At 40.4% G+C, this 11935-nt stretch overlaps 1 protein-coding gene across 4 annotated transcripts; it reads left to right on the top strand.

Annotated features, from left to right (window-relative positions):
- The first annotated feature begins 219 nt into the window (after positions 1 to 219).
- Positions 220 to 10021, top strand: LOC116262304 (protein CutA 1, chloroplastic). 4 transcript variants are annotated; one of them, XM_031641543.2, is made up of 6 exons: positions 220 to 348; positions 3781 to 3896; positions 4780 to 4842; positions 8769 to 8800; positions 9399 to 9493; positions 9590 to 10021. In XM_031641543.2, the coding sequence occupies exons 2-6, from the start codon at positions 3830 to 3832 to the stop codon at positions 9672 to 9674; spliced, it is 342 nt and encodes a 113-aa protein (XP_031497403.1). In that variant the 5' UTR covers positions 220 to 348; positions 3781 to 3829; the 3' UTR covers positions 9675 to 10021. The 4 variants fall into 4 exon arrangements, with proteins under 4 accessions (XP_031497403.1, XP_031497402.1, XP_031497400.1 ...); XM_031641542.2 differs by lacking the exon at positions 220 to 348 and adding an exon at positions 2255 to 3378; XM_031641540.2 differs by lacking the exon at positions 220 to 348 and adding an exon at positions 2255 to 3520.
- Positions 10022 to 11935: the final 1914 nt, after the last annotated feature.

The raw sequence follows: 11935 nt of genomic DNA, 5'->3' as shown, positions 1-11935 counted from the left end.
GTTAACGAGTAAAAAGAAACAAACACAAACAAGTAAATGAGTTAAGTGAATCTAACTCGAACCTATTCTATAGAACTCAAATTTGACATGAGCTCGAGTTTTTTGAGTCGTCGTTTGCAGCCTTATGGACCACAGGGCATCTTCAACTCAAACTTTACTTTGTTATGTAAGATTTTGGTAACAAACTTTTTTATTTGCATACAAATTTCCCAGGATGTGGTGGAGACAGCCATATTAATGCGTTAGAAAACTAGAAACCATTAAATAAGGCGACGATATCTGCAGCATCCTGCCTCTCATTTCTCTTGATCGGGATTCATCGATCGGATGATGCTTGCTTGCTAACTGGTAGACCCATTGCCCTTTTTTTGTCTTCCTTTGATGCAATTTGTTGAGTACGTGAATTAAGAATGATTTGACTTCCCTTTTAGCTTTAATGAAGTTCTGTGCAGTTGTCCAGTTTTCCTTTTAATCATTTTTCGTTTCTTCAGATCCGTCACATCGACAGGCGCTGTACTGATCTTCTTATTTATACTCTTTCCTTCCTAATTCATTTAGGAGGATTTTATGTATCCTGGAGTTTAATTCGTTTAAGTTTGGTTGCTGCTTTTTTTTGGGGGGTTTGATTGCTAGTTTTGTTGGGTTACCACCGTCATTCAACTGCATCAGTCTCCTTAATCGAACATGTTTGTTAGTTCTCTTGTTTGCTTCTGTTTCTTTGGCTTTTCATGGAGAGTTTCTCAACAACAAAATTTTCTTAAGAAATCAAGGAGAAATCTTAATACTCGTTCATGGCGACAAACAGATGAGAATTGTTAACGCCCTTTCATGGAAACAAAAAGACGAGAATTCTCGAATACATTTTCATGGCAACAACGCTGGAGAAAAAACGACGACCTCAAAAATTTTAGGAATCGACTGTGGAGGCACCAACAGGCGTTTCTCTCCATTGTGCAGGTAAACGTTCAGTGGAACAACAGGGTAAGCGTCATCCTATTTGATCGGATGCGCCCCAAGAGACGACGGTGTAAGCGTCGCGGAATTATACGGTGAAGAGTACAATTTCCAGGAAGGAAAGTGCCATTCTGTCATCGATTGTTGGAGAAATTTGTGCACTTTCGTGTGACCACAACAGTACAAGGGCCTAATTTTAGGGGTGCAGAGATCAACTTTTGAAGCGATTTTTGCGTTTTACATTCACTAACATTAAGTTAAATCTCGCAATTTCATCGTGGTGAAACAGAGGATACTACAAAGTACAAAACTACTAATTGAGTTATAATCATCAATATATATATACATGCCCTTTTAGATATGTTCTTTCAGTTTTTTATGAGGAATTTAAGAACAATTAAGAAGATTTTGATAAGATTAGGACGTACAAGGTTTTCCAGGACTGAACGGGTGTAAGCGTTATCTTATGTCAAATTTGCTGTCAAGTGGTTGTAAAAATTTTGGTTTGTTTATGAAACAGAGACGAAACAGAGACATGCAGAATAGTCAAAAAGTTTCTTGCTACAAGAGAGAGATGGAAATGATGCTTTTACTTTGGAAATAATAAATGAAGAATAGTGAATCACGATCAAGTTGTGCTGAGCCTCTGCAAGTCAGAAACGACGCAATTGATGAATCACGAAAAAGGCTGCAGATAATTGAAGAGCTGAAAAAGTAAGAAATAAAGAAACATCGGTGCTCAACAGTCGGTACTACGAAAGTATTTTAACTCATTAATTTACCATGGGTTAAAGTAAACAGCCCGTGTATTACCAGCTAAAATTTTCGCAGGCTCGGGGAATAATAGCCCTGTGAAAACCTGCACAGTAGAAACTCATAATGCAGACATTCACTTGGAACACTTTTCACTGGTCATTTTTAGCTTAATTTTACCGCTAAGCTCTTTACCATGTACTCATCCCTCGTGTAAAACTTTTATGCGAAAAACACGATCTTGGTAGCATGAAAATCCATCCCGACAGGGTTGGAAGGAACGGTAGCCTCGTCCTTTCACATTCTCAGAAAGCTCCACCATAGATGGAAAAGATAAGAAAGCAGTAAAAGAAAAGGAAAAAGGATGATCATGGAAGCTACCCAGATGAGCCAAAGAGCAGAAGAGAAGGAAAGGGATCGGAAGAAAGGAAGCCAATATGCGGAAGGGCGGAAGGCGATTAGCCGCTGTATCTGGCGCAGAGGGTGATGGCCGAGCAGCCTTTCTCGTAGGGACGAACCTGTCCTCTCGCCTCGTAGCAGTTGAAGGTGTAGTAGGAACGGCCACAACCCGGCGGACAGGGCGCCCTGTCCGCCAGCAGCGCGATGTAGCTGATGTAGTCGCCTGTGTAGCCGAGGAGTCTCCTCCTCCGAACGGACTCGGGCCAGCCTGCAGCTGCCTTCTCTTCAACCGCACCGGCCATTTCAGCGGTGCTCCTCTGCGACTCCAAGCCAGGTGGCCACGTCTCTCCCACCGCTACTGCATCGGGTGAGAGGCCAACAATAGTAGAACAAAGAAGAAGAAGAAGAAAGAAAGGCATGGAGAAAACAGCTTCCGACTTCCGTCTCTGCTCGGCCGCTTTCTTCTTCTTCGCGCCCAGCAAAATGGCGAGAAGAGAGAGAGAGAGAGAGAGAGGAGTAATTCGTATTAAAGCCGCTGGTTGTGATCGCTCGAGTCTGGCGTGCATGCAATGGGTTGGAGTAGAGGGAACCGGTGCGCCCTCAGGCCATAAATGCACTCAGACTTCTGGGAGTCATAGCCACCCTTCGATCTCCATGATCAACGGGAGCGTCTACAGCAGCACGGTCATGGACTCGGCCAGCAAAATCGCGCCACGGTTGGGTAGGGCTGGGTAGGGTAGGCCTTAAAGCCGGCCATTAAGAGCTTCACCAACCCAACCCTCACGATCAAACCGCCACCATCATCGCCGCCGGCACCACCACGACCGGAGGACCAAACTGCTGTCACCTTTGAGGCAGCATTAGCAATTAGAAGACCTCCGAGAGAGAGAGATGGGGATGCTCCCGCGTACAATGGAGATAGAGTCGTAACTTCAACCATGCTGTATCTTCCGTACACCTGACCCTTTGCTTGCCGACGCTCTGAGAAGTGGGGCCGCTCTTCTACCGAAGCTGCCGCGATCGATTTCTCTCGTGCCGTTCGTTTTTCTTAAACCGCGGTTTCGTTGACACGTGTGGCGGAGAGCTCACGCAAGCGTGTGAGAGCATCGGCGCATGTGCTAGCGCGAATAGCGCCACCGTCGCCGCCATTTCCGATTTTTGGATCCTTCATCCCTCTCTGGGAATTTCCCTGACTTCACCTCCCAAGTGCCTCCTCCCGTGCAGCAGCATCATGCTGGTGGCACATGTCCATGGCTGCATTTAGAGCCGCCTGTAAGACGCACATCCCCTCGTCACCGGTTTCCTTCCTTCGCCGTCGATTCCCTCTCGCAGTTCCTGCCGTCTGGCTGCTCACCAGCTTCACCCTGGGTGTGGGCCTCACAGCTCTCCATCCATCCTTCCCCTTCACAACGGGGTGCGCCCACTCCAACCCTCTTGTTAGGTCTCTCTCTCTCTCACACACACACACACTGACACACACCTTGTTGTTGGGATCCTCTACCCTTTTCCTGCTTCAATTTTCCTTTTTTCTTGGGTCATCTATTTCGCCAATCCATTCTGTTCATTGTCAATTTGGGTTTCTTTCTCCTGCCCGAATGCTGAGACTGTTTTTAGGGTCGTCGCATCGTCCCTTTCTATTTCTCTTCATCTAATTTTCTTATGGGAAAATTTCAGATCAAATATTGCCAGCCGGACTGCTCCGAGAGCTCTACATTCATCCGGGATGGAAGGGAACGGCAACATCGTGCCGAGCATCGTGGTTTATGTCACCGTTCCGAACAAGGAAGCAGGTATCTTGTTGCATTTGCTGCCGGAAAATTTATACTTCCTCGTCGTGCTTATCACATTTTTTCTTATTCTCTGTTTCTGTGGTAGATGAGATTCTGTAGCGCGCTGATGCAATATCTCTCTTCGAACTTAAGACGTTCTTTACATAAGTTTTCTGCAAAATTTTATGGTGCTTATCCACCTATAAATTGGACTACTATAGTAACATTAGGTTTGAACGGTCAAAGATTAGGCTCATGGAATGATTGGTTTTTGAAGAGTTTCCACATTGGTCGTTGAGATGTCGTTTAAACGATTATATGGTTGCCATCTGAATTTCACCTCACTTAGTTTTATGGATGCTGCAATTAAGTTTTAACTCCTAAGTGCCGAAGTGTATGGAAGTCATAGTAAGCTGTCAGTCCTTTCATTTATATTCTTCGTTTTAGGAAGAAAATTCATGCAGTCAAATTCATGCTATTTAGTTCATGTTTTTGTGTCTATTGATGAGTAGCGTGTATCCCATTCTTTTTCTTGTCTGTCGCTTCTTTACATGGCAAGTGCGGAATATTTCTTTGTATAACGGACTTGTGCAAAGCATTCATGGGCTTGCTTACTACTGAATAGTTGGTCCGCGATAATAGGTATCATATGGAGCATATTCATTGCCAACACTGCATGCGTCTCATAGAATTTGCCACATTTGTGTATCAAAACTTTGTCGCACAGAAACTGGTGTCCGTGGCCATGGGCATATTATTGGACATGACCATGGTCATAATTCCATATTCCCTGTTTCTAGTTACGAATATCTATCATGTTATTCATGAAACTGGAGCTATATGGCTTGTGCTACGAAATTCTACTACCTTTAACTGGGAGCATTTTGCAATTGCACGGATGCAGGCAAAAAATTAGCTGAGAGCATAGTCAGAGAAAAGCTTGCTGCATGTGTCAATCGGGTCCCAGGCATGCATCTTAGTCCCTCTTGGAAGTTCTATCTGTTGCCTGCCCTATACTTTTATCCTCTTACAGTTCTAATATGCAATTATCTTCTAGAGTAGTAATATTTTCCATTATGATGGTTTACTACTTTGTCATTTTACCATTTGTGTATACTTGCATTTATAGTCCCACCTTGCAGATTTGGAGGAAATAATTTGAGACGAGCCCCCCTTGTTTGCTTTTATTTTGTGACTAGATGCATGATGAAGTGTGCTATTTTTATTTTATCTTTGTCTCTAATGCAAGAGAAATTTCACTAAGGATACATAATGTGGTTGGTATGGACCATTGTTATTGCATCAGGGGAGAAAATGGCTACCTCCAACAACAAAGCAACCATTCTTGGGTTGGGATGGGGTTCAATATTTTTTTTGTTTGGGAGGACTGTATTTGGAACTTCCCAAACCAACGAACTATATAGTTATAACACCAGTTAATTGGGAAAATATATCATGCTATTTATGTTTTGTATTGATATAGTAGGATTAGCTAATACATCTTTAATCCTCATAAATCCTACCTTATTAGAGGAAATTGTGTGAAATGCCTAATGATCCAAACACAGTCAGTCGAAATCACTCACTGATGTGAATCACAAGTTTGTGTGCGTATGAGAAAGTTGGTAGTTGGTACACAATGAATGTAAACCATGAAGGAATATCATCATGTTGAACAAGTTGTTAAGACACCAAAGCTATATGGAATAAAATGTTGCTAACAACTATTTGCAATTTATTACTTGGAGTTTAATCGACCTCTAAGATTCGGAAGGACTTTTTTTAAATGAGACAGAAACATTACTCCTTAAAGCATGTTCACAAATTTAAATTTTTATATGCGACGGGAACGTCCTCCATTCAAACATGTACATAAATTCAAAATTTTTTAAAATTATAGCAGAATCTGTTTATTTGGATAATAAATACAACAGTTAATATTTTATGAATTGTATATTGATGTGAATTGTCCTTGATAGAGCAATTCATGCCCAGAAAAAAGAAAATATGGCAAAAAGTAATTTGAAGCAATGAGAACGTAGTTGAGAATAATCAAATCATGCTCAACATATTTATTAACAGGTTTTCAAATTTGTAATCCCACGATTATCAAAAGATTTGCCAGGTCAGAGGTACCTAGGTGGAATACATCCTGCTAGAACCAACCCATGCAGCCTCCAAATCTTTCTTTCTTGAGACTCTAAGATAATCATTAACATTTGTAGGGAATGCTTAGGAATAGGATTCCACTCCTTTCTTGAAAAGCACATTTCTAAGTGTTCGTTCTTTTATAAATGTAAATTCATGTCATAGGGTTCAAAATCAACTGGCGTGAATTATTTAGCTATAACATCCTTCCCTTATATATGGAGAACATGATTTCTCTCTGGAGTTATAACTTTTCCAACAGGAAGGTTGCAGTTTTACAGTTATTTTTTGGCAAAAAGTGCTAACTGGTATCATGGTCAGTCCAGTCGAAAATTGAGGAGGGTCCTAGTTTCATGTGTTCACATGTGCACATGAAAAATTCTCAGATTGGTGTGCACAAGTATTGGATTGTCTATATTTCAATTTTTCAACCTTTTTCCTGATAATCCTAACCATAGAAGTGGACCCAGCATGTCCAAAAGTAAAGGCATAAAAAGAAACCGATCTTTCTATGTGCATTGGAAGCGATGAATGGTGCTGAACACTGCAAGGGGAATGGACTTGCTTATTCTTAGTGATGGGGTAGTTCTTTTGCCTATCTAAAGGAAACCCTTCATGCAAACTAAAAGGAGCATGATCACCTACGTAACACACTCACTAAACTGGTGCTGCACCCTATTCAACACAACTCAGGTGCTGGTGGTGGGTGTGGCGCCCAACTCGGTCAACGCAAGTCGGATGTGTTCACATGCACCTGCTTATTTTTACCCAAAAGAAGGCTTAGTTGACTTGAGTCGATGGTGAGTCAGGTGTGGTCAAACATTGCTGGGGTCCATTTTCATGCTCTTGTTCACTTAAAAAAGAAAAGAGATTTAGTGTTTGAAGTGTCTCACTTCCCCCTTCCTTGCATTTTTCCCTCTCCCTCTTCGTCTCTCTCTTTTCAACAGACACACAACTTCCCATCAGCATCTTTAATAGAAATAGACAGGCAGGTGGCTGTCTGACTTTTTCTATTTTGTCTGTTGTTTTATATGTTCTTACTTGTTGTATATTCTGTTAAAATATGATTTGTTATATCATCTGGTTCATAACCTGCTTAGTGTCTTAGAAGCTGTTTTTGTTCTACTTTTAATCTGTTTGCTGTGAACCTATTTTAGCTGACACATATAATCCGTTTTGAACTTTTACTTTATTATATGCTCTATTTTATTGTACATCTATTTGCATCTGTTTTTCTTTATTATGTATTCTGATTTATTGGTTTTTTGGTTGGTTTGTTGATATAAATTATAATTGTATTATGGTTGCTTAGTAGTTGTTAACTATTATTTTTATTGTCTGTGGACAATATATATACCCTCACCACAGTTGCAATCAAGCTTTTGAAAACCACCCGCAACTGCAACCCATGCATGTGTTAGATACTTACATAGATGATTACTAAGATGGGAGAGGGGTCTCAAATTAGTGTTCCTGCCAGTTTCAGGGCCAGTATCCTGCTGATTTATTGGCATCACTGCTTGATATCATGTTTCAGGGGGCAATGGCTGCGAGAGGTGTCCTATAATTTTAAGAAAAGTTTCGCTAAGAACAATTTTTTAATGCAAGAAAATATGGACTCAATAATGATATGAGGCATGAGCGTTCGTTTCAAACCTGAAGTGATCAAAATTGATCCGCACTTTTTATCTTGTCAAAGTGACCGCTTCATCTAAGTCATATGGGTACCTGGGAAATCCTAGAGTACCAAGACCCATATGTGGATACGAAGGTATAGGTATGGGGACATACCTGGGTACATTTAACTTTTTAGCAGTTTACTTTTTTTTTAAAAAAAAAAAATAAGCAAACTTTGCTGTGTTTTTATATTTCCAAACTGCATATGAAGTTATGAACTATGAAATATGAATGACATAATTTGGGATACAAACATAATTTTGTTTTGATTTTGAATTTTTTAAGTTTATATATGAAGTTATGAACTATGATATAATTTGGGTTGCAAACATAGTGTTGTTTTAACTTTGAATTCTTTTAGCTTTAGGATGTTGCATATATATATATATATATAGGCACACATATATATACGTGCACCCCCCCCCCCCCCCCCACACACACACACAGAGGCATAACCACCTTTTTAAAAATCGTTGTGTCCATACTCACGTGACCGTACCCATGCCACCCTTACTGGCACCGATGTGACTTAGCTCTTCAGCGATGGAGATACAGAAATATAAATTTAGTTGACCAAGCGTAAGCTGTCTCTCTCTCTCACAGAGTGATTTATACCATTTCCACCAATTAATGCCAGTATTTCAGCATGTGGTAGTCTAGATTTGATCAAATTCTCCTTAATTTAATTAACATGTTCACCACTTCCAAAAGATGAGCTGAATAACACAGATTCTTCAGAAAAACATTTGAATGGCTTTCTAGAGTTTTCGTTAAATGGTTTGTCGTGCACCATCAACATTGAGGAGAAACTTTCACATCAAACACAGTATATGTTAAATAATATAGTCTGATGAAGACAATCACAGTTTATGCATCTTCACTTCTTCAGTAATCTACGTGCATCCTTTTTTATTTTATAATATGGCTGGTGGAGTGACCTAAGTGAATTTTGGGTTTTGAAAATGACTGAATTATGGGCATTTCTAGACTGATTTTTTTCTTTTCCGTTTTTTTTATTGGGTGTATTATTGTGATTCAAAGGCTCATGTGCATGGTTTTGAGTGGCAGGTATCGAATCCATTTATTGGTGGCAGGGTGAGGTAAAATCTCTTCACAAGGCATTGGCTTTGCTATTTCATTACTTGATGTACAACAATTTGCTTCACATAGGAAAATTTGGAAACATCACATCTTTAACCATCCCTTTGCCAATTGGGCTACATGGGTGCCTAACAATTGAAACCCTCCTTAAGTACCCGTTAAGTCTAACTCACTGCCTCAGCCTTTGGACAAGGGACATCCATCCTGGGCATTTAACATAAAACTGCCGTCCATCTGGACACCTGAGTGCATTTAGTCTGCCTATCTAGTGCCTGAAGGCCCCTGTACACATTCTGCAATTCACATTCTAAATGACCTATCTATGATTCCTGTGGTTGTAATCGTCAAAATAGAACTCATGTTGGTTGCTCTATACCCATGTTTTTGCTGATAGCTACCAAAACTTCTGGTTGAAGTCTTCAATTATGGAGGGTGAAATTTTGAACTTTAAATCTTCCAAGTTTTCAATAGCTGGTCATTATTCATTACATCACGTATGGACAGTTGCATGCAGTGTTAAGAGTAAACACGAGCTTTGCTATCTGAACCAGGAAAAATTGCTATTATTCAAAACTTGCTTTATAAAATTCCTTGTAGATCCAAAGTGATGCTGAGGAACTACTGATAATCAAGACCAGGGAGTCCCTTTTGGACGCTTTGACGGCACATATCAAAGCCAATCATGAGTACGAGTGAGTCTATCTCTTTTTGCGGATAAAGGCAGTAGTAGTTTCTTTCTTTCCTGTGTAACCTGGTGTCACTAACATCCGAAAGATAATCCTTTTCAGTGTCCCTGAGGTCATCGCTCTGCCTATCCAAGGAGGAAATGCTCAGTATTTGGAGTGGCTCAAAAACAGCACCAGAGATCCTTGATGTCTACCCTGGTGCAGGCAAAGGATCTAAATGATGCATAGTGCATTATGAATATGAAAACGGTGCTTGTAATGACAAGCCAAGCATGTTCTCTCGAGATAATTGCCAGCTACAGACATATATGAGATGGAAGGTTATTTGCAAAGAAAAATAAGCCGTTATGCGTGCTTCTCTTAAGCTTCATCCACTTGCTGTTGTTTAAATTGAATGCCATAGCTGAACAGATAAGCCTGAATGGCTAAAAGATTTCTGATGAACTTTTGCCACAAAGATTGTGGTCTCTTGTTTGATTCTGAGCCCACTGCATAGTGGTACAATGTGGAGACTGGTTGTTGGTAGGGTGGGTACCTCCTGTTGCACTCTTTTTTTGCCGGTCCTCTGTCTGCTGCAAGCTGTTGTGTCCTGAACAAGCCTAAGTACAAAAAATTCATGAATATATGAGGCGGAGTTACTGATGCTAACGAAACGAAGAAGGATTCTCGTGTCCATTTCAGAATTGGGGGTGTGGTTCAGGCAAAGTGAGAAGAAGTTACTGTGGACTTTGTAGTAAGATTACCCAAAAGCTTGCAAACAATCTTTATGCATCTTGATGAATCATTAGTTGGCTAACAAACGCTATCTAGTTCCTACAAATTAGTATTAAAAAAGTTTAAGATGGTGAGAGAAGTTGTTTATGACTGCGTGAGGACTTGTTTCAGTACTCTCTCACTTGTCCAATTACATCCAAGGCTTTCGCTAAATGTCAACCAGCAACAACAATGCATCGTTTACTTTTTGGTAAATGCTAGACTATCATCAGCACTAAACAAGCAAATTTATTGGCAGAAGCGAGAACATACGCTCTAGAAGCACAAGAATGATGGAAGAAGAATAATTTGGAAGATAAGAATGTTTTTCATGTAATTTATTTATGATTTATATAAAGTTAGCTATAAATCATAGACCATTGCTCTTGCCGGTGGTAAATTGGAAACCCTGTCATCTCATGAGCTGACCTTCTCTGGTCTGTATGGTGCGACGGTTCTTTTATTCTTTTATCCGTGCAGGCCTAAGGCGAGTGTGTGATCACTCAGGAAGCAAAGAGTGTATAAAGAGAGCAAAGTACACCAAGAAAGTGAAAGGAACGGCAATGAGTTGTTTCATTCCCTCAAAAGAGCACTCACAAGGCAGGTAACCAAGAAAATAAAACTCAACTTTACTTACATAGGGTGCTCAAAGGTTCATATAAGAATTCTCTTGTTGAACACCCAAAGCAAAAGATTTCACAACATGACATTAAATTGGTGGGAGGGCATTCCCTTATAAGTTAATATGTATGCATTCCCCTAAAAGTTAGTATGTATGCACTAATGAACACTGTATATACGAAGAAAATGCTATAAAGACACAAACATAGGAGAACATGCTCCCCTTCTAACCATGTCCTGTCCTTGGCACCAATTGCTTCATGGTGCACTATGACTTCGTTGAGGTAGTGCTTTTTCATGCTGAACACATACCCTCGTGTGGGCTCTGTTTCATCTACCAACTTAATAGAATACTTCTTTGGCTTGCTGAGGTAGTTGATTTTTGAGCTGAAAATATGCTCTATGCTTCAATTGCCTACCTATTGCTTGCTTTGTTGATGGTGATCTTTGTAAAATGAGCTCTCATTGCAACAAGTTTCACTCCAGATGCTCTTTACCAGTCAAGTTTAACTTGTATAATAGTTTCCCACCTTTTTTATCACTGTGAATGGCCTTCTATAATTCCATATCAAGGCTAGTGTTGTCCTACAAAAAAAAAAAAAGAAGCATATTTGATTGGAGTACTAACTCACAAGGACTTTGTCTCCAACTTGAAACCCAATAGGTATCGACTCTTATCTACCCACTTTTTCATCGCCTTAGCTACTACCTTATGCAAGAATGCATTGGTAAATTTAGTCTGATCCTACTAGTCTCTAATGATTTTGGTAGGTAAAAGTGGGACTGCTGCTTTCTACTTCCCGTCCCAAAAAACCTTTTTCATTCTTTTAACTGGCCAACTTGAGCTCGGGCGGACCCATCTCCTCCATTAAAGAAGGGAATCACATGAACGCGGGCATCAACCGGTCCTTCCAATCACAGGTCTTGAAGATCATTGTAGTGGTTTGCTCTTTTTACAACCTTTCCCATCCTGGACTTCCACTGGTCACTAAAGGTTAGTTGGGGTCGCATGATTGTCCCCTCCTTTTGGATATGATTGTTTTTTCTCTTATGAAAAGGACGTGCAAGCTGAAA

Source organism: Nymphaea colorata, chromosome 10, assembly GCF_008831285.2.
Source record: "Nymphaea colorata isolate Beijing-Zhang1983 chromosome 10, ASM883128v2, whole genome shotgun sequence".
Classification (NCBI taxonomy): domain Eukaryota; kingdom Viridiplantae; phylum Streptophyta; class Magnoliopsida; order Nymphaeales; family Nymphaeaceae; genus Nymphaea; species Nymphaea colorata.
Note: the sequence above shows the minus strand (reverse complement) of the source record. Positions and strands in the feature narration are given on the sequence as shown.